The sequence below is a fragment of the Nomascus leucogenys genome, chromosome 25 (genome assembly GCF_006542625.1).
Source record: "Nomascus leucogenys isolate Asia chromosome 25, Asia_NLE_v1, whole genome shotgun sequence".
NCBI lineage: Eukaryota > Metazoa > Chordata > Mammalia > Primates > Hylobatidae > Nomascus > Nomascus leucogenys.
The window spans coordinates 334,050-358,183 of record NC_044405.1 but is presented as its reverse complement, the minus strand read 5'-3'; the positions used below and the strand labels follow the sequence as shown (position 1 = coordinate 358,183).

Sequence of the window (24,134 nt, the reverse complement as noted above, 5' to 3'; positions counted from 1 at the left end):
TATGGCTCTTATTATCTTGAGGCATGTTCCTTCAATACATAGTTTATTGAGAGTTTTTAGCATGAAGCGATGTTGAATTTTATTGAAGGCCTTTTCTGCATCTATTAAGATAATCATGTGGTTTTTGTCTTTAGTTCTGTTTATGTGATGAATCACATTTATTGATTTGTGTATGTTGAACCAACCTTGCATCTCAGGGATAAAGCCTACTTGATCATGGTGGATAAGCTTTTTGATGTGCTACTGGATTCGGTTTGCCAGTATTTTGTTGAGGATTTTTGCATTGATACTCATCAAGGATATTGGCCTGAAGTTTTTTGTGGTGTTGTTAAATCTCTGCCAGATTTTGGTATCAGGATGATGATGGCCTCATAGAATGATTTAGGGAGGAGTCCCTCCTCCTCATTTTTTCTGGACTAGTTTCAGTAGGAATGGTACCAGCTCTTCTTTGTACATCTAGTAGAATTCAGCTGTGAATACATTCGGTCCCAGACTTTTCCCAGGCTTTTTTTTTTTTTTTTGGTTGGTAGGCTATTTATTACTTCCTAAATTTCAGAGCTCATCATTGGTATGTTCAGGGATTCCAATTCTTCCTGGAGTCTGTCTTGGGAGGATGTATTTGTCCAGGAATTTATCAATTTCTTCTAGATTTTCTGGTTGATATGCATAGATGTGTCCATAATATTCTCTGACGATTGTGTTTCTGTGGGTTAAGTAGTAATATCACCCTTGTTGTTACTGATTCTGTTTATTTGACTCTTCTTTTCTTTTCTTCTTTATTAGTCTAGCTAGCAGTCTATTTATTGTATTTTTTTTTCCAGAAAACCACCTCCTAGATTCATTGATCTCTTGAATAGTTTTTCATTTCTCAGTCTCCTTCAGTTCAGCTCTGATTTTGGTTATTTGTTATTTTCTGCTAGTTTGTAATTTGTTTGTTCTTGGTTCCCTAGTTCTTTTAGTTGTGATGTTAGATTGTTAACTTGAGATCTTTCTAACTTTTTGATGTGGTCATTTAGTGCTATCAATTTCTCTCTTATCACTGTCTTAGCTGTGTCCCAAAGATTCTGGTATGTTGCATCTTTGTTCTCATTAGTTTCAAATAATTTCTTGAAACCTTAATTTTACCCAGGATTCACTTAGGAGTAGGTTATTCTATTTCATGTAATTGTATCATTTTGAGTGAATTTCTTGGTCTTAATTTCTAATTTGATTACACTGTGGTACGAGAGACTTTTTGTTATGATTTCATTTCTTTTGCTTTGCTGAGGAGTGTTTTACTTTCAATTATGTGTCTGATTTTAGAGTATTTGCCATGTGGCCTTGAAAAAAATGTATATTCTATTGTTTTATGTGGAGATATCTATCAGGTCCATTTGACCCAGTGCTGAGTTCTGGTCCTGAATATCTTTATTAATTTTCTGTCTCAATAATATATCTCATATCGTCAGTGGGTTGTTGAAGTCTCCCATTATTATTGTGTGGGATTCGAAGTCTCTTTGAAGGTCTCTGAGAAAGAGCATGCTTTACAAATCTGGGTGCTCCTGTGTTGGGTACATATATATTTAGGATGGTTAGATTTTCTTGTTGAATGGAACCCTTTACCATTATGTAATATCTTTGTCTTTTTAAATCTTTTTTGGTTTAAAATCTGTTTTGTCAGAAACTAGGATTGCAACCCCTATTTTCTTTCTGTTTTATATTTGCTTGGTAGATTCTTCTCCATCCCTTTATTTTGAGCCCATGTTTGTCACTGCATGTGAGATGGGTCTTTTGAAGACAGCATACAAATGGGTCTTGGCACTTTATCCAGTTTGCCACTCTGTGTCTTTTAATTGGGGCATTTAGCCCATTGACATTTAAGGTTAGTATTGATATATGTGGATTTGATCCTGTCATCATGATGTTGGCTGGTTATTTTGCAGACTTGCTTATGTGGTTGTTTTATAGTGTCACTGGTCATGTACTTCAGTATATTTTTGTGATGGCTGGTAATGATCTTTCCTTTCCATATCTAGTGCTTTCTTCCAGAGCTCTTGTAAGGCAGGTCTGGTGGTAACAAATTCCCTCAGCCTTTGCTTGTCTGAAAAAGATCTTATATCTCTTTTGCTTATGAAGCTTAGTTTGCCCAGATATGAAATTCTAGACTGGAATTTATTTTCTTTAAGAATCTTGAACATTGGCTCCCAGTCTGTTCTGGCTTGTAGGGTTTCAGCTGAAAGGTCCTCTGTTAGTCTGATGGCTCCCCTTTGTAGGTGACCTGGTTTTTCTCTCTGGCTGCCTTTAACATTTTTCTTTCAGTTCAACCTTGGAGAATCTGATGATTATGTGTCTTGGGGATGATCTTCTTGTGAAGTATCTTACTGGGGTTCTTTGCATTTCCTGAATTTGAATGTTGGCCTCTCTGCTAGGTTGGGGAGATTTTTCTGGATGATATCCTGAAATGTGTTTTCCAATTTTGTTCTATTCTCCTCTTCTTTTTCAGGTACACCAGTGAGTCATAGATTTATTTGGTATCTTTATATAATCCCATATTTCTCTGAGGTTTTGTTCTTCCTTTTCATTTTTTCTCTCTACTCTTGTCTGTCTGTCTTATTTCAGAAAGGCAGTCTTCTAACCCTGAGATTCTTTCCTCTGTTTGGTCTATTCTGCTATTAATACCTGTGATTGCATTATGAAATTCTTGTAGTGTGTTTTTCAGCTCTAGCTAGTCAGTTACATTATCCTCTATACTGGCTATTTTGTCTGTCAGCACCTGCAACATTTTATCATGATTTTTAGCTTCCTACTTTTCAAATCTTTATGCTAAGTTAGAATATTAAAAAAAATACATAGTATCATAGCAGACACTTTTTATACTTTTGCAATTTTAATGGAAATATGCGCTTGTGTTTTATCATTAGTATGATGATTCCAACTGGCATAAAATAAAAAAGCATTCTGTTATTTTAATAAATTATATTTCTATTTTAATTTATATTTAAAATAGTGTAAATTAATTTTTTGTTCTTATGCTCTGTATTTTTGTGATTTGGGAATTTTGCCATTAGATTATTGTATGGGTTGGAATAACTTATATCTCATTTATCTGGTGTGTGTGTGTGTGTGTGTGTGTGTGTGTGTGTATTTGTCCTATCTTTATGTTTGATATTAGGGTTATTCCAGGTTTTAAGAATTATTTGTTGAACTTTATATTTTTTCTATTATTTGAAAAAGTATTGGACCTTTACTATAAGTTTTTAAAAATTAATTTTATTGATGTTTACTATAAATACAATAAAATGTACACACATTTAAATGTACTTTATTATTTTGTTGTTGTTGTTGTTGAGATAGGTTCTCCTTCTGTTGCCCAGGCTGGAGTGCAGTGGTGCTACCATGGCTCACTGCAGCCTAGATCTTCTGGGTTCAAGCAATCCTCCTACCTCAGCCTCCTGAGTAGGTAGGACCACAGGTGTGCACTACCAGACCTGGTTTTTTACTTTTTTTTTGTAGAGACATCATCTTGCTACCTTGCTCAGGCTGGTCTTGAACTCCTAGCCTCCAGCGATTCTCCTGCCTTGGCCTCCCAGAGTTCTAGGATAACAGATGTGAGCCACTGCACCAGGCCTAATGAGTTTTGAAAAAATAGGTGCACCATACTTATTATGGTATATAACAACCAGAAAGTCAAGATATAAAACATTTCCTGCACCCTTAAAAGTTAGTTAGCTTTTAGCAATTAATCCCTTCCACACCTCTGGTTTGATATAACCCAGACCTTCTTTATGACGCTAGATTAAATATTTCTTTTGCAGAATTTCATATACATGAAAATTTAAAGTATTTACTTTTTTGTTTCTGGAGTCTTTTGCTCAGCATAATGCTTTTGTGATTCATCAAAGTTTTGCATGCATAAGAAGTTTATTTCTTTTTATTGCTGGGTAGTATTAAATTACACAGACATGCCACAGTTTATTTACCCATATACTTCTTGATTTTTTTTTTTTTTTTACAATTTAGTGTCATTATGTAAAACAAAACAAAACAAAACAAAAAAAACGCTATGAACTCGTAAATGTGGTAAGGACTTGTTTTTATTTCTCATGCATTAACATACACAAGTTAATTTTTGGGGTCATATAAGTGCATGTAACATTATAAGAAACTAACAATAATTGTATCATTTTGTCATTTCCCCCAGCAATGTACAAGGGTTTCAGTTGCTTTACATCCTCAATTGGTTTTGTCAGTTTTTAATGTTAGCCATTCTCCTGGGTATGTAGTGGTATATTATTTTGGTTTTAATTCACATTGTTTTGATGACTAGTGATGTCAAGTATTATTTCTTGAGCTTCTTAGACACTATGCCATCTTTTGTGAAATGTCTTTAATTCTTTTGCCAATTGAAACATTGAATTTTCTTATTATAATACACATACACGTTAGTCTAGATACAAGTATTTTTCAGATACACAAGTCTGCATATTCATATTCTTAACAGTGTCCTTTTAGAAGATATGTATTATTATGTAAAAGTCCAATTTATCACTTTTTTTGTTTCATGCTTACTGTGTATCTTATCTTAGAGTCCTTTGCCTATGCCAAGATTGTTAACATTTTCCTTAAATATTTTATATGCATAGCCTGTCCTTTGCCAGATAATGAGGCTGAATGAAAGCAAGCAGAGCTTGGAGAATGAGAGAAGGAGGATGGCTCTAAGTTCTCTTTTATTCTAGACTTCGTTTAGTGCCATTTAAACTAAAGTCTGACCATTCTAGGGATCCTACTGAATGTCCCTGCTGTTTATTAAGGTCTTCCTACTTTGCCTAGTTGCAACTTCAGTCTCTTCTAGTCCAATGTGACCTCGAAAATTGTTCAGCTTTCAGCTCTTTGTGGTTCTATCCCATGTATGCAAAGGATCATATCCAGCAACATATGGATCCAGCAACATCCAGATATAAGAGACCCCTATGCAGATTTCAGAGCTTTTCTTCTGCCTGGCTCCTTCCTCTCTGACACTTTGCCTTTCAAATTCTAGTTGTCTCAGACTTCCCAGACTCTGATGTTTCTCCCCAACTTGACAAGACTGCTATACTCTGATTAATTGAGCCCTTTTTACACAGCAGTCTGGAAACGGCCTCCAAGCAGAAAGCTATGAGTTTATAGGGTTCAAATACATTGCTTCCCTTTCAGCAATCACAATTCTGTGTTTTTTGTTGTCCAGTGTCTAAATTTTTTTCCCATATACTTTATCCACTGTTCTGGATGTTTACAGCAGTAAGGCAAATCTGGGATGAGATATCTATAATGACAGGAATTGGATTCTGAATGTTTTGTTTTGTTTTCTTTCAATTACGGTCAAACACACAGAAAAAATTATCATTTTAGCCATTTTTAAGTTTATAGGTTAGTGTCATTAACTGCATGCACACTGCCATGCAACCATGATCATCATCCATCGCCAGAATTTTTTATCTTTCAAAACTCAAATTCTGTACCCGTCAACTCTATATCTATTAAATGTAACTCCTTATTTCCCCTTTTCCCTCAGCCCAGGGCAACCACAATCCTACTTTCTGTCTCTATAAATTTGACTGCTCTCGGTGTCTCATTTAAATTGAATCATATGGTATCTGTCTTTTTATGTCCAGTTTATTTTCAATTGACATAATGTCTTCAAAGTTATCCTTATTGTCGTATGTCAATTTCACCTTTTCAAAGCTGAACAATATTCCATTCTAGGTATCTACCAGGTTTTGTTTATCCATTCACCTGTTGATGGATACTTGTGTGGCGTCCACCTTTTAGCTATTGTAAATAATGCTTCTATAAACATGGTTATACAAATATCTTTTCCAGTTACTGTTTTCAATTCTTTTGGGTGTATATACAGAAGTGGAATTGCTGGATTATATGGTAAGTTTATTTTCAATTTTTGAGGAGCCACCATACCATTTTCCACAGCAGCTGCACCGTTTTATAACCCCATCAGTGATGCACAATGGTTCCAGTTTCTGTACATCCTCAACAACTGTTGTTATTTTGCATTTGTGTGTGTGTGTGTGTTTAGCAAGTATCATAATAGGTAGGAAGTGGCATCTCATTATACTTTTGATTTATGTTTCCCCAATTATTAGTGATAGTGATATTGAGCTGCTTTTCATAAGCTTATGGAACTTTTGGATATCTTCATTGATATGTCTATTTAAGTTCTTTGCCCAGTTTTAATTGGGTTGTTTGTGTTTTCATTGTTGAGTTATAGAAGTTCATTATAATATTCTGGAATTAATCCATATCAGATATATGATTTATAAATATTTTCTCACATTCAGTGGGTTGCCTTTTTACTTTGTTGATAATGTCCTTTGATGCATAAAAGTTTTACTTTTGATTAAGTCCAATTTACTCATTTTGTTTTGCTGTCACCTGTGCTTCTGTTCTTGTAACATTCAAGAAATCAATGCCAAATCCAAGGTATGAATGTTTCCCCCTTGTTTTCTTCTAAGAATTTTTACTGTTTCAGCATTTTAATATGTTTGTCTCTTGTAACAGATTTTAACTTACTTAATTTGCTTGATGTTAGTGCAGCATTTCTGCTTGCTTTTAGTTACATTTTGCATTGAATATCTTTTTACGTTCTTTAAGTTTCCACCTATGTGTCTTTAAGTCTAAACTGAGTCTCTTGTAGATAACATATAGTCTGATCCTGATTTTTATTCATTCTTCCAATATGTTTTCAGTTGGGGGGGTTGTTTAGTCTACCTACATTTAAAATTATCATTGATAGCAAGGCACTTATTTTTACCACTTTGTTATTAGTTTTCTGTATGTCTTAAAGCTTTTTTGTCCCTCATTTCCTCCACTACTGCCTTTCTTTGTGTTTAATTGATTTTTTTGGTAGCAGCGTGTTTGTATTCTCTTCTCATTTTCTTTCTTAAATATTCTATAGGTGTTTTCTTTGTGATTACATTGAGGATTACAAATAATAGCCAAAAATCATTATCTTTTTAAAATTGATACTAACTTCACTCCAATACCATAACAAAATTCTCTACTTCTTTACAGTTCCACTCTCTCCTACTTAATTTTACCGATGACACAAATTACATCATTATATATTGTGTACCCATTAACTTGCATTCATAATTATTTTTATGCATTTGTCTTTTAAGTCCTGTAGAAAATAAAAGGTAAAGTTACAAAGCAAAACTGTTTTTATTTGTCATATATTTGTCTTTACCACAGAACCTTATATTTTTGTATTTTTGTATGACTTCTAGTTACTTGTCTAGTGTACTTTCTTTTAAATGTGAAGGACTTGCATTAACATTTCATGTAGAGTGGGTCTAGAGGTAAGGAATTCCCAGCTTATGCTTGTGTGGGAATGTTGGAATGTTTTAATTTCTTCCTCATTTTTAAAGGATAATTTTGTTGGATATGGAATTCTAGGTTGATAGTTTTTCTTTCAACATTTAAAATATATCTTTCCATTGCCTTCTGCCCTGCAAAATTTCTGCTGAAGAGTCCACTTATAATCTCATCAGGGATTCCTGTAAATTTTTGTTGTCTAGAATTTTATTTTTCTTTCTATTCCTAAATCTAGCAGAATTGAATCAATTTAATGTTCCTTAAGCGTTTGACAATACATTAGTTTAACTTTTTTTGTATCATTTGATAACTGTTTTTGTTGTTGTTGTTGTTTTTTTTTTTTTTTTTTTTTTTGAGATGGAGTCTCGCTCTGTCGCCCAGGCTGGAGTGCAGTGGCGCCATCTCGGCTCACTGCAAGCTCCGCCTCCCGGGTTCACGCCATTCTCCTGCCTCAGCATCTCCGAGTAGCTGGGACTACAGGCGCCCACCACCACGCCCGGCTAATTTTTTTGTATTTTTAATAGAGACGGGGTTTCACCCTGGTCTCGATCTCCTGACCTCGTGATCCGCCCGCCTCGGCCTCCCAAAGTGCTGGGATTACAAGCATGAGCCACCGTGCCTGGCCTGTTGTTTGTTTTTTTGTTTGTTTTGAGACAGAGTCTTGCTCTGTTACCCAGGCTGGAGTGCACTGGAGTGATCTCGGTCACTGCAGCCTCCACCTTCCAGGTTCAAGCGATTCTCCTGCCTCAGCCTTCCAAGTAGCTGGGATTACAGGTGCCCATGACCACACCCAGCTAATTTTTGTATTTTTAGTAGAAATGAGGTTTCACCATGTTGTCCAGGCTGAGCTCGAACTCCTGATCTCAGGTGACCCACCCAGCTTGGCCTCCCAAAGTGGTGAGATTACAGGCGTTAGCCACCATGCCCACTGTATCATTTGATGACTTTTGTTTTTATTCTCTTTACTTGATATTAACGTTGCTGATGAAATTGACTATATGATGTCACAGTAATGCCAAAATAAAAATAAAATAAAACTCTTAACCCTCAGTGGGATTTGATGTTAAGCAGCTATTACTCACACTTGTAGAGTCATATGGGAGTTGGTTAGGTAACACTGTTTTTCTTGGTTCAATTCATGTCTGGCTATTGAATGACTGTCAGTCAGCTGGGGTGACTAGAACCTAGCACCCTGGAGGACTTTGCACTGTTACACCTGTTTTTCCTTTTCTAACAGGTCAGACTAGGGAAGCTTTTGTGGTGATAGCAGAGGTTAGGACGTCCAAGCCCACATGCACAAGCTGATTTTAAGCCTCTGCTTGCATTAAGTTTCCTAAGGTTCTATTTTCTAGGGCAAGCCCTACATTTGTGTCCATATCAAGGAGTGGAACAAGTCACCCCACTTATGATGTAACTAAAATTTCCAAGAGAAATGAGATGGATTCAGGAGTGGTGAATTGGTGCCATTATTGCACTATAACACACCAACCTATTTTCTTTTTATTTTGTATAGAATATACTTAGTTCTCTATTTATTTAAAATTGCCTGTGTACCTCCTTTAAATATCTTGTTACTTTTTAAAAAAAGTTTATTTTTATTTTTTGCTTTTTAATAGGCAGGGTACAGAACTGCTCACATATCATATATATTCTTTTCTCTAGTGTAATTTCATCATTTTGTTTCATTCTTTCTACTTTATATATTTCCATTTTCACTTCTTCTTGTATATATATATATACACATTTTTTGCTATAACTTAATATTTTTTAGTGTGTAGAAATTTATGTGTACTATTTTACATAGCACAGCAGTTAACATTTAAGATTTTTAATATCTTTTTAAAACTTACGTATTTGTGAAAGTCAAAAAATAATAATCTTGCAAATCCCTCAGTTGATGAATTTTTGCGACAAGCTTACTTCCTCTGTGTTTTTAACTTGCATCTCATCTTGTTATTATAATTTGGAAATATTGTACAAGAATGATTTTTGATACTGCATTCATGTTTTACCCAGTTTCATAAATTTAAAATCAGCATCTAATTTTATTCCATACTCACTTTCAATCTTTGTATACTGAAAGTTTCTCTGGATCTTGTCTTTGATAAATCTACATTTATTTAATAGTGACAATGTCAGGGACAGAACTATGCTTTTTATGAGTGGCGCACTTTAGGAAAGGTATAAAATTATTAGGCCACAAAATATTCCACTTTATGACATTTTTATCTAGCTCATGTTTTGCTTTAAAAAAGAGAATTATGAAGTCATTAGAACTTTATTCCTTCATACAAGTAGAGATTTGTAACTTGGATTTTCTGCCTTGATATTTTTAGGATATTTTTCTCTTTCATCGAAATCCAAACCAGTTTCTAGGAAGTCTCTTGGTGAGTCTGATTAACTGATTTTATCTAGATTATGGTGAGCCTTTTCCATGTGCAAACCCCTGTATACAATGATTTCCTTAGTAGTTGTAGCTGCTACTTTCACTTACCCTCAAGTGATTACCACCCCCACTTCAGGGGAACAGCAATCATTTTTAATTTGAATAAGCAGACCCTGTCCTATATCTGTGTTTCCCTTAATAATTTTAAAATCTTTCTTTCTTCATTTCTTACTATAAGAAGAGCTTTCCATGTTTGTTATAGCATTTATAATGCAAATTTTAATTTTGCAATTACATTTTTACTTTTTCTGAATTGGAATATTTCATTACTCTGTTTTTCATCTGATCCTATTGTTGTTTTCTTAATTTTTTTTTTTTTAAACGGATCTCGCTCTGTTGCTCAGGCTGGAGGGCAGTGGCACGATCTCGGCTCACTGCAACCTCTGCCTCCCTGGTTCAATCGATTATCCTGCCTCGGCCTCCCGAGTAGCTGGGATTACAGGCATGCATCACCATGTCTGGCTAATTTTTGTATTTTTTACTCCTGCTCCAGTATTTTTGAGATGTATTTTTTCTTGCATTCTAATGAAAAATATTTTGTATCTGTTAATAGATAATAGATATATTTGTTGATTATATTAGGTGATGATTTCTTTCTCTTATATTTATCACCAGGATCCTACTGGTTTATTCCTCATTACTCATTCTAGGGCTAGGTAAAATTGACTTTAGCTTGGAGTGGACCAGCACTTTGGATGTATTGATATGTATTAAATTCTTATCAGAATTCCAGGTGGTGGGAAGGTGGATGTATAGATTTCCCACACAATTTGCACAATGTAGCATGCATTCATATTGTATTGTGTTTCGATATATTTCTCTTCCTCATTCTCTGATATTTACAACAAATGAAATAATTTTTCCAAATATCTCCCTGCTGTTAACATAGGAATGGAATGCAAGTCTTGCTTCTCCTTCATTGCCTTCCTTATTTCTCTTCATCTAGTCAATTGTGACAATATTGTGTATATACTTGAAAACTAGAATTATTGTAAGAAATGCATATTATCTCAGTATTAAAATAATACACGTTACCTCTTGTTTTGCTATGTTTTTCTGGGATAGATTCTTTAAAGTGGAATTACTGGCATAAAGTGCATTAATACTTTTGTTAATTTTTGGTATGGATTGAAACATTATTTCCTAAATATTCTTATCAAATTAAAGTGCTAGAAGCAGTTTGAACATATACTGTCATCTGGAAAAAAACCACTATGGGGATTATTTGCTTATTATGAAAAAAATAGAATCACAAAAATCTGTGAAAAAGAAAACAAAAGGCAGTCATCATTTCATTGTCTAGCAATGACTATTGCTATTCATCTGGTTTAGTTATTTTATTTTCTGCCCTAGTTCTTTCTAGGGTAGATAGATAAGTATATAGAGCAATGTATAGATAGATAGTTAATAGTGATAGAATGCACACATGGATGAAAATACTGTAAGGATGAGATTTAAGATGTTTTACTTTTTTGTCCCATTATACATAACCCAGCGATTAATGTCTTTACACTTATTACAAATGGTTTGTAAGTCCTAGAAAGAAAATTAAGAAAAAGATTTGTTAAGTTTATGTGTACAGTAAACACACACATGCAAAATTTCAAAGGAATGTTGTATCAACTTATGATCTCAACATTCATGTTATATTAATATTTATTATTTAATTTTTTGAAACATTTTAAATTTTATGGGGAAAATATTACTTTATTGTTTTGTATTGATGACTAGACAAGTTAAATATATTTTATTCTAATGCTTATTATACAAGGACTACGTGTAAAACTTTTGTTAAAGTTTATAATCAACGTATCAACTTTGATTAGTAACCATTGCGCTTTATTAACAATCTTATTTTCACTCACACCCATTACTATTATATTTTGTACAGATAAAAATCTCTTCTTAATTTTTTAACCAATCACATTTATATTTTCCATTACTTTTGGTTCAGAAAATCTTTTTACATAATTAATACATTACCTTAAACATTGCAGTTGCTCAGTAAATTATGTTGAAGGGCTCATGAAATGAAATACTCCCTACCCTCCACATTTAATTCTGTTCTTTGCAATAACAACAGGAATAAAATACTATCCCAGTACTCAGCTTGACTGACATTTTCTTATTTCAGAGAATAAAAGACCATGCCTTGAATTCTCTCAGCAAAGTGTAAAGGATTCCTTCAGAGATTTATTTATTCCGAGAATAGAGACCATTCTGATGATGTATACAAGGAACAACCTAAACTGTGCTGAGCCACTGTTTGAACACAATAACTCACTTAATGTTAATTTCAACACACAAAAGAAAACCGTCTGGCTTATTCATGGATACAGACCAGTAGGCTCCATCCCATCATGGCTTCAGAACTTCCTAAGGATTTTGCTGAATGAAGAAGATATGAATGTAATTGTAGTAGACTGGAGCCGGGGTGCTACAACTTTTATTTATAATAGAGCAGTTAAAAACACCAGAAAAGTTGCTGTGAGTTTGAGTGTGCACATTAAAAATCTTTTGGTAAGTCTGGGAATTTTATGTATTATACATGCTATACAATATATTATACATGCTGTACAATATACAGTGTGTTACATTCAATACCACAAAGTGATAATAAACTATATATTTTTCCCCATAAGCATTAACAATTACTGGTTTGATATACCAATGTATGCAGCCATCTTGTCTTTGTCTGCCTAAATGAATAATTCTATACCTAGACATATCCTGTGTTATTTTTAAAACATTATATTAAAATTTAGTAATTATTACGTTTTATTTAAAAATCTTCTGAGATTTCTTTTAACTCTACCTATACCAACCTCAGAATAAAATAGTTACCCTATGTGGGTGGGGGAAATAAACTTTATAATTATTACATTCTTCAGGTATCTTTAAAAATATATGGCTAAAATATTTGCATATAATCAAGTGTGAATTGGTAAAAGTAAAGAAAAATCTTTTTTTTTTTTTTTTTTTTTTTTTTTGAGACAGGATCTCACTCTGTTGCCCAAGCTGGAGTGCAGTGGCGCCATCTCAGCTCACTGCAGCCTACACCTCCCAGGTTCAAGTGATACTCCTGCGTCAGCCACCCGAGTAGCTGGGATTACTGGTGCCCACCACAATGCCCAGCTAATTTTTGTATTTTTAGTAGAGACGAGGTTTCACCATGTTGGCCAGGCTGATCTCGAACTCCTGACCTCAGGTGATCTGCCCACCTTGGCCTCCCAAAGTGCTGGGATTACATGCAAAAAATCATTTTGAAAAGTAGCATACTTCTGTCAACTTTGGAGGCAGAACTCAGATTCATTCAAGTCTGCTCGGGATTTGAATGGATCAAATAAAGTTCAGGCCAGTTCTATGTTATCTGCATTGTGAATGATTTTTGTTTACTAAGTCAACCCTTAGGGAAATCCCTGTCTATCCTAAAAGAAAGTAGGTAGTTGTGGGTACTTGAGAGAAAGAAGGGTGATATCTGATTTGGGGGCATTATTGGGCTTGAAATTTGAACTTGAGTTGTGTTGTGCTGAACTTTCAAGCCTCTGCTAAAAACTGAACAAATAACAACGCTTCCAAGAAGCCGTTATATGTAGTGGCCAGGGGTCAGACTGGGTGGGTTCAAAGTGTATGTCCATCTTTTATCATCTGTGTAATTTTGAACAATTACATAGCCTCTCTGTGCTGCATTTCCTTATTTGTACATATAGAATATCAAAATATTACAAAAATATTTATATGAATATTGAATTAACATACATGTGCTTAATCAGTGGGTGACATTTAGTAATCATTGAGTAAGATCAACTTTCATTATTATTTTTACACCCCCAAATTTGGACAAAACAATGCCATTGCTGTAGAGAGACCGAGGAGGTAATTGATTCAACCACCCCAGCAACAGACTGTTAATTACATCATTGATTTTTCCTGATGTTACTGGTGTTTCCTCAACTAATAAATATGTGCCTCAAAGTGTGGAGAATGTGAATGTTAAATAGAAATATTTAGGAAAATTTGTAATATTAGATAAAATTCTAACAGTGCCTTTGTTTACAGAGGCTTCATATTACAGAGGAAGATTTAAATGACCAGCAGCACTGGAGTCTCGAGAGATACTCCCTCATGTTTTGGGGCATGGCTGTGAGAAATCTGAAGAAAATCATAACCTTGTGCCTTGAAAGCCTGAGTGTAGTTTTTCATTAGTGGCAAGCGCTCCACCTCTTTCTGTAAGCCATAGACACATCACTGTGTGGGCTGGACCATGATCTGCCCACAAGTCTCACAATAGCTCCCTAAGAGTGTGGTGGAAGTACACTCTCATGTAGTCTTCTAATTTCCCTTCCTGGAGCTGAGACTAAGAGGTATTCAGACGTTGGCCTTGGAAGATTGGACGCATCACTCCTGAGCTGGTGATCAGGGGAAGTCACCTAAAATCCATGAAATTAATTTCATCATCTCTGAAGTGAGAATCATTATTGAACTTTTGTGAATCTTCCTAAGGTTTTTGACACAACCTGATCAGATAAAACAAGAAGGCGAATTAGCATAAATTTTGGAGTGAGACCTAGGCTTGTGTGTTAGTCCATTTGGGCTGCTGTAACAAAATACCATAGGCCAGGTAGCTTATAAACAACAAAAATGTATTTCTCATAGTTCCAGGGTCTGAGAAGTCCAAGGAGAAGGCATTAGCAGATTCAGTGTCTGGTGAGGGCCGAATTCCTGGTTCATAGATTATGCCTTTTCACTATGTCCTCACACGGTGGAAGAGTAGAAGGAGATCCCTCAGGTCTCTTCTATCTGGGCAGTAATCCCTTTCATGAGGGTTCCACACTCATGACATAATTCTCCCAACACACAAGAAGGCCTCACCTCCAAATATCATCACCTTGAGGATTAGAATTCCAACATATGAATTTTAGGGAGACACAAACATTCAGACCACAGCAGCTTGGAATCCATCTTTTCCTCTTATGAATCTATGTGGCTTTGGGAAAGTCGTTACTTCTGACACTGTTTACTTAATAAAATGGGAATCGATCCAGTGTTATTTATTTAGCATTCAATAGGTGCTACTGACAGTTTTAGGCATTAGGATAAAAATGAATAACTCATAATGAAATTGGAAGTATTAAATATGAACTTTGTAAGGCCCATATCGAGGTAGCTAGCAGAAAGTATGCACCTAGTAATGTTGATTATTATAAAACACTTTGCTAATTAATTGTATTTTGCATATACTGTTCTGCATGAGATGATACAATTTTAAAATAAATTGATATTAAAAATGAATAAAGAAAAATCAAATATTTTGTGGCAAAAGTTGAACAAATATATAGTTGTTTTGAAATTATAAAGTCTCTTTCCCTATATCCCCAAAATGAATCAAGCCAGAAAAATAATGAATTTTAAAATGTTGATATATGAGGGAGGCATGATTTGTTATTACTTGAAATGAATACTGTAATATTGCCTCTTTAATTGCAGAAGCATGGTGCATCTCTTGACAATTTTCATTTCATAGGTGTGAGCTTAGGGGCTCATATCAGTGGATTTGTTGGAAAGATATTTCATGGTCAACTTGGAAGAATAACAGGTAAAATTATTTTTATAAAATTATTGCTTTAGCATACTTTTAAGTATCAGAAGTTACTTTGCTATTTTTTTTTTTTTTTTTTTTTGAGACAGAGTCTCACTCTGTTGCCCAGGCTGGAGTGCAGTGGTGCGATCTTGGCTCACTGCAGCCTCTGCTTCCTGGGCTCAAGTGATTCTCCTGCCTCAGCCTCTTGAGTAGCTGGGATTACAGGTGCCCGCTACCACACCGGCTAATTTTTGTTTTTTTTAAGTAGAGACAGGGTTTCACCATGTTGGCCAGACTGGTCTCTAACTCCTGACCTCAAGTAATCTGCCCGCCTCGGCCTTCCAAAGTACTTGGATTACAGGCATGAGCCACTGTGCCCAGCCACTTTGCTTAAAATTTAGTGGGTACAATAATTACTCAATAGAAATTATGTACAAACATTTATTTTTTCTATGTTATATTTAAATATTGGCTTTGTTTTAGTTAGACTCTAAAGTTTTGTTAAGTTCTCAACAGAGCTTCAGTTACCCAAATGGAAATGGGAGAAAAATATCTATTTCTGCAGTCCCAGCTAAATTTTAAGGACATAGTATCGTTAAGAATACAGAAGTAAATATAACCCATTAAATGAAAATACTTTATGTATTAGCTAAGAATATAACTACTTACTTAGTTATCACAAACTTCGATGCATTTTGACTCTCTAAAAATTTTTACTTGAATGCTACAAAAGACTCAGGAGTTGTATCCAATTTGAGGGACTCTGGGTCCCCCTTCATGTTTCTATAACAAAGTTACTGCATCCAGAAAGCTCAGTCATCTAATAAGGCTGACATGGATTTTCATTCTTGCCTCTATGAGTGGTAGTGATTTTAGGAATAGGAAGATAATATTCCTTTCAACGAATTTACCTTTTTTGTTTTGAAAAAAAAGCAATTATTCATATCTATGGCCACAGAAGACTTATAATAACTTTAAGTGTTGATAAAAGAAAATAGTGTCTTAAGTTTCAAAAAAGGGGGAAAGAGGTGAATAACATATAGATAGTTATCTTTACATACATACCTTACGCATACCCTTACTTACTCTGATTAGTTTTAGTGTTATCAAACGTGTGAAAACACATTAAATGTATAACTTTTATTTATACAAAGTTCCCTAGTGCTTAAAGCCCATTCTCTTTCAAAAACCACACTTGCTCAATTTGTACTTTAAATTGTGTTTACACATATTAGTCTAGTTTGAATGGCCCCAAATACCAGGCAATCATCAGGGACTAAAAGGCCATCAAACATGGAGGTTCTACATCAGAATAATTTATAGGAAGATAGATGGTTCTGTCTCATTCAGTCAAGTGGGTTAAATAAAATGGGGATAATAGAGGTGTTTGAAATGAAAAACATTATATTTTACTTTCAAATATCTTTTTAAGATGATCTGTTTCTTCATTGTATAGATGTTCTCAAAAAACTGAATTTTATCTTCTCTCTCCTCTTTTTGACAGTTCCCAGAAAGTCATGAGCCTAGAATTTTTATTTAGAAATTAAGATACCCCAGAAATAATATTCATACTCCATGAAATTTAAAATTTATTTTTTCTTTTCTTAAGAGTGTGTGAGAAAGTCTTATGAGAAATGGATAAGATAACATGATTTATCCCATAGCCCAAATTATATTTGGCACCTAAAAAAGCTTTTCAGGTCTATCTACATATAAATTCAGAGTGAGCTAGTAAGGTACAGAGTTCAAGAGAGGACCAGATGGTATTCATTATTTTTTTCCTTCAGCAGAAATAGTTTTAGTTATTATTAAATATAAACTACTGTATTATTCCTAATTCAGTCTCACATAAAAATGCTCCAAAAATTCCTACAATATTTTGTTGTGGCTTAACCTGAAAAGCTCTGAAGGTTAGTAGTATTATTCAAATAGTGAAGTCACCTGCTATTCATTCACTTTCCTTTGTTTTTAGATATGTTTTTGGATAGGTTTAAATTAAAAGTATAAATGCTTTTTATGTTTATAATGTAGTAATAAGGGAAGTATATAATGTAAGGAGCTCTGTAGACTTGATTAGACTGATAATTTCTTTCTTGCTTTCCAGGTCTTGACCCTGCTGGGCCAAGGTTCTCCAGAAAACCACCATATAGCAGATTAGATTACACTGATGCAAAGTTTGTGGATGTCATCCATTCTGACTCCAATGGTAACAAATCAGGATTTATTACCTAATTATTTGAAAATGAAAAGGAAAATGTAGACCCTGGGCAAGAGGAGAGCATGAGAAGAAAAAACATCATGGATAAAATGATTTTAAATCTGTAATTATAGAATGATAATATTTCCCAAGCAATATTTCTTAGAGTTAGTGATTTCCTGCATTGTCAAATGGCACTCTTTGACTTCAGTTTGCCTCCTTCAGGTTTCAAGATGTGTCATGTCATCCTAAAACACTGAAATAGATAACTAAGAGTTCATTCTGTTCATGCTGTTGACAATTTTATTGATTTGATCACATTTTCCCTCATGTTTAATGTTCCTGCTGTATTTAGGTTACCATTCTCCCTGCTTATTTTCTTGCTATGATATATATCAACTAGAACTGAACACAGCATTTCAGCCACAAATAAAGAGTAGTCTTCCTTAAATGTAAGGAAATAATTTTTCTATTGTTTTTAATTATCTTAGCTGAAAATCTCTAACAGGGTATTGGATTTTTGGCCAGAGTACAATTGAATGGACACTTTTAAGAAACAGACTGTCCTCATGCCTTTCCTGATTTGAATTTGTTGATACTAATATTTACTGAGCACTTACTATACATTAGGCAGTGTTTTGAGTGCTTGTATGAATTAATTAGTGAATTCTACTAAATTTCTGTTAGATAGATAACAACTATCATTCCCTTTACAGTTGAGGAAACTAGAATAAAGGTTGTAAGGTCAGTAAGTGGCAGAGTCAGAATTTGAAATCATATGTTTTGATTCCAGATGATGCACTTAACCAGTATATTATTCTTATAAACCGAATCAGGAGAGGGTATGGTGCTAAGATAGAGACAAGGGCAGTGACACTAAGATTGCTCCTCTGAATTTATCTTGTGGTGATCTATACTACCATACTTGGGTTTATGTGTCTGCGTGTGAGATACGTAAATGCCATAGATGCAATTTTTCAACACCCATGACTACATTTCAATAGATTGAGACTCCAGTGGTAACAATTCTGCTCCTTATTTGGAATCTAGGTTCACCTACTTCTATAAGCAGTCAAAACCAAAGAAGTCATAGTTTTAGTGTTATTCAAACCTCTCATGTCTTTATTATCTCTAATTCTTTATATCAGCTTGGCACATCCACATACAACACACCTATTGGCCAATTAATTTGTAGTCCCTTATCTGAATTTTTTCTGAAACTCTAACTTATTGGGGGAATCCACCCCCAATATTTCATCATAGGTTCTTTCTATTTTCCATAAGTGTCAGCCGGCTGAGAAATAAAGAGAGACAGTATAAAGAGAGGAATTTTACAGCTGGTCTGCCGGGGGTGACATCACATATCGGTAGGACCACGATGCCCGCTTGAGTCTCAGACCAGCAAGTTTTTATTAAGGGTTTTAAAAAGGGGAGGGGGTGTAAGAACAGGGAGTAGGTACAAAGATCACATGCTTCAAAGGGCAAAAAGCAGAAATACTGATAAGGTTCTATGTTCAGCAGTGCATGTATTGTCTTGATAAACATCTTAAACAACAGAAAACAGGGTTCGAGAGCAGAGAACCGGTCTGACCACAAGTTACCAGGGCGGAGCTTTTCCCCACCCTAGCAAGCCTGAGGGTACTGCAGGAGACCAGGGCATATCTCAGTCCTTATCTCAACCACATAAGACAGACATTCCCAGAGCGGCCGTTTATAGATCTCCTCCCAGGAATGCATTCCTTTCCCAGGGTATTAATATTAATATTCCTTGCTAGGAAAAGAATTTAGTGATATCTTTCCTACTTGCATGTCCATTTATATGCTCTCTGCAAGAAGAAAAATATGGCTCTTTTTGCCCGACCCCGCAGGCAGTCAGACCTTATGGTTGTCTTCCCTTATTTCCTAAAAGTCGCTGTTATTCTGTTCGTTTTCAAGGTGCACTGATTTCCTATTGTTCAAAGGCATATGTTTTACAATCAATGTGTACAGTTAACCCAATTATCACAGTGGTCCTGAGGTGACTATATCCTCAGCTTACGAAGATAACAGGATTAAGGGATTAAAGTAAAGACAGGTATAAGAAGTTATAAAAGTATTATTTGGGAACTGATAAACGTCCATGAAATCTTCACAATTTATGTTCCTCTGCCGTGACTCCAGCCGGCCCCTCCATTTGGGGTCCCTGACTTCCTACAACACTAACTTCAATTCTGCCTATGGCTTTTTGACTTAGCTCTTCATACTTTTTATTATTTTTGTTTGCATTTTTGACCTATCCTAATGAACTGTCTTGGATTGTCTTATATTCGCAACATCTTTTGATGATGCAACCTATCAGATCTAATCTGCCACTAGAGGCCACATAGTTGGAACGTTGGATTGATCTTTTCATGACTATCACAAATAAGAAACACAGATTTTTGATGCTGCATATGTACCTGTCCTGAGAAATTTCTGAATGATATGCGTGGACGCAGCACATACCTGGTGAACTGCCTTTTCCTTGAATACTAGACAATGACCACATCTTCTACTTGCCAATAATCCTCATTTTTATTCAGTTGTGAGTGTTCAGAAAGCCATGTGGCCTTTCAAATTTGTGGATTAGATAATTAGGGCATACATTCTTGCTGAGATACTGGGGAAAATTATGAGTCCAATATCCAAAAGATAGATGCTTTTGAAAAACTCATATTGGGTTTGCAAAACATCTCATCTGTTATTCTTGTCTGGAACTCCAAAGGACATTATAGAAGCATGGGTAAAGCTGAACAAACCAGCCTTCTTATGGTCTGCAGAAAGCTTCTCATTATCTGAGTTGCCTCTGCCAAAATCACATTTACTAAGTTTTTTGTTTTAGTAGTGTCTGAATTGTTAGAACTCCTAGTTATCTGACTGAAGCAAACAGTAGCCTTCTTTGTAGGAAATTCACATAATTCAATCTCAAATTATTTTAACAAAAACATATTAAAATAAATGTTTAGCATCCAAGATAGCCAGGCACACTTGGAGCAAGACAGCATGAATGAGAAACAGCAGAAACTACAGTCAATAAACAACACCCATAGGCCTCCAGATATTGGAATTATTGTACACTGGCTATAAAAAATGTGCTTATTATTAAGTTGGTGCAAAAGTAATTGTGGTTTTTGCTATTAATATTTTCAAAAAGGTAGAAGATAAGACTGAAAAATTTAACAGAAAATTAGTAAGTATAAATTTATCAATTATATTTGACAAAAATAATGAAAGTTCTTACCCTAAAAAGTAAAATAATTGACATCCATTGAATGGGTTTAATAGAAAATTAGAAATAGGTAAAGAGAGAGTGAGCGAGTGAACTAAAAAGTAAGTGAAAAGTAAATTTCTAGACTGAAGCAAATGGGTATCAAAGAATAGACAATATAGACCAACAGTTAAGAGATGCATAGGATAGGCAATGAGGTGGTAAATTACATTGTGTTAGAATTCTGGAATAAAAAGGCAGAAAAACGGAACAGAGGCTATATTTAAAAAGATATTATCTCATAATTTTCCCAAACTGAGTAATATAATCAGTCTACAAGTTCAAAATGCCCAATTAATTCCATTCAATAAGAAAAATAATAAAGATTAATCTCCATTGAGACGTATGATAGTGAATTGCAGAAAAGGCCATCATGAAACCATACAAGTTTATTTAAATAGGATGAATAAAATTGACCAGAGTTACAGTTAAGTTCTCAACAGAAACAATGGAATATAGGAAATAACAGAATGATTGCTTCCGTATGGTGAAAGGAAACAACTGCTAAGATAGTATCCCAACCTGTTTCAAGAATAAATGTATTTTGTTTCAGACAAATTTAAACTGGAGAGAAACTGTCATGAGCAGAAAGGTTACTCTTCAGACATTCATGAGCAGAAATGTATTCTTCAGGCAGAAGGAAAATTATTCTTAGATTGTGGCTATTTTGGAAGGAAGAACAATGAACTAGTTAAATCTAAGCGTATTCTGATGGCATAAAATACTGTTAATAATGTTTTATGGACTTGAAATATAGAAAGAATTAAAGTAAGCTAAAAATAGCATATGATTTTGGGTGATAAATAAATTTCAAGCTTTCTGTGTTCCTTTCATTGTATAGAAAGAAGGTGAAAATGACCTTCAGTAATTGATGTTCATAAGTATAGTATTCATGTTGAATCTTTAGGGTATCTAGCAAGAAAAGAATAAAAGAGTACTTCCAAGCTAATGAAGGACGAAAATTGAATATACTTTTTATGAAGTCTAAAAGAAGGCAAGAAAAGAGAGAAAGAATGCATACAACAGCTAAAGCAAATAGAAGGTAGATAATAAGATAGTAAAATCAAACCCAACTATACAATTAAGATAAATGGACTTATGCTCTAATTAAAATATTGCGGCTGTCAAACTTGATTAAAAAGATAAAATCCAACTCTTATTTATTAAAGACATATATAAAAGCAAGGAAGCAAAATATTTGAAAGTAGAAGGGTGATAAAAAATATGCAAATATTATCCTCCAAATGGTGGTAATCTATGTTAGACAAAATTGATTTTATATAAACTAATAAAAATATGGACAGACTTTAAAATAATAAAACTTTGAACTCACAAAGAAGATACAACAATTCTAGTTTGTATGTACCTAATAACACAGCTTCAAATACATAATGCAATATTAACAATAACATATTGCAAAAAAGGCAACTACACAATCGTAGTGAATAATTTTAATTAACACAATTGATCTAATAGACATTTATAGAACATTACACCTGAGAACTGCAGAATTTACAGTCTTCTGAAACACACATGGATATTTTACCTAAAGTTAAGCATATACCGAGCCTTAAAAATATTCTCAAACATTTCAATATACCTAATGTAAATCAGGAGTTAACGGGTGCAGCACACTGACATGGCACATGTATACATATGTAACAAGCCTGCACGTAGTGCACATGTACCATAGAACTTAAAGTATAATGATAATAATAAAAAGAATAAATAAATTTAATCAGAGCTATGAGGGCATTATTAGCCAAATATAACAGAAAAAAAGAGTTGAAAGCAAATAAAAATGTTTGGATCTGAAAAAAACCAATATTCTCAAACATTTCAAAGTGTAGAAATCATAGAGTAATCTTTTCTATCTTTAATGCACTTAATCCAAATAAATAACAAAACTCCACACATTTTTGAAAGTGAAAAATCACATTTGAAAATAACTAATGAATACAATAATATATAATAATGTAATCAAATATTTTGAACTGAATGTTCACATTATTGCATATTAAAACTTTTTGGATTCAGCAAAGGCTATGGCTAGAGTTTAATGCATAGTTTTGAGTACAGCTGTTTTAAAAGGCTGAAAATCAATAATCTAAGCATCTATCTTGAAAAATTAAGAATTAATATAAACACACAGAAGTGGAGAAAGAAGCAAATATTAAACATATCAAAGAAATTAATGGAATAAAAATTATGAATTGCAGATGATTTAAAAAGCCAAAATTTGCACTTTAGAAAAGATAAAAATTAATTATTATTTTAAAATTTATTTATACCACTTTTGCCTTCTTTTTTTTTTTGAGATGGAGTCTCGCTCTGTCGCCCAGGCTGGAGTGCAATGGCTGGATCTTGGCTCACTGCAAGCTCCGCCTCCCGGTTTCACGCCATTCTCTTGCCCCAGCCTCCCAAGTAGCTGGGACTACAGGCGCCTGCCACCAGGCCCGGCTAATATTTTGTAGTTTTAGTAGAGACGGGGTTTCACCATGTTAGCCAGGATGGTCTCGATCTTCTGACCTTGTGATCCGCCCGCCTCGGCCTCCCAAAGTGCTGGGATTACAGACTTGAGCCACCGCACCCGGCCCACTTTTGCCTTCTTTCCATACAATGAAAGGAACATAGAATGCTTGAACTTCATACATCTCTTCTAAAAATAAATTCTTGGAGAGAAAAAACAGAAAGAACAAAAAGAGAAGACACAGCTAGTATCAGTAATTACCTGGTTCTGTTTCAGTCAACTGGATTCTGAAGCTGAAAAAAACCTTGAACTCATGTAAAACACAAAAATTATTTCCTTGTGGGATGCATAAATGTGAAAGGAAAATAAATGGTTTATGAGCTATTATTTTTAAAGCCTTCATAACACTGGGATGATGAATAATATTTTCCCAAAGTACACAAAAATTTCTAACCCAAATGAAAAGATTAAAATGTCAGATTATATAAAAATTCAGAATGTTATAAATACTTTAAGAATGTGAACAGCAAGCCATAAAAAAAGCAGGAAAAGAGAGAAAGACCTACTATCAGTCAGTAGTAAAGACAAAGATAACCTAGTTAAGAAAAAGTCAGGACATTATGAAGGATACATTCTGAATAGGCAATAAACATATAAAAAGTTCTTAAAGTTAGTAAGAAAAAAATATAAATTAAAACCCAAATAAGAAGCCACATGCTTAAAATTCAAAAGCTTGATAAGACCATTTATTGGCAAAGATATGGTACAACTATTCAGCATTATTTATTAAAATCAAAGATACTCATA

At 34.2% G+C, this 24,134-nt stretch overlaps 1 protein-coding gene across 5 annotated transcripts in view; it reads left to right on the top strand.

The window, feature by feature from the left end:
- Positions 1-24,134, top strand: part of LIPI (lipase I) — a 92,702-nt gene that overhangs the window by 9,205 nt on the left and 59,363 nt on the right. For all 5 annotated transcript variants that reach the window (XM_004092279.2, XM_004092281.2, XM_012501777.2 and 2 more), the window contains exons 2-4: positions 11,928-12,313; positions 15,281-15,389; positions 17,479-17,580. In XM_004092279.2, coding sequence (XP_004092327.2) covers positions 11,928-12,313; positions 15,281-15,389; positions 17,479-17,580 — 597 coding nt within the window. The remainder of the gene's footprint in view (positions 1-11,927; positions 12,314-15,280; positions 15,390-17,478; positions 17,581-24,134) is intronic.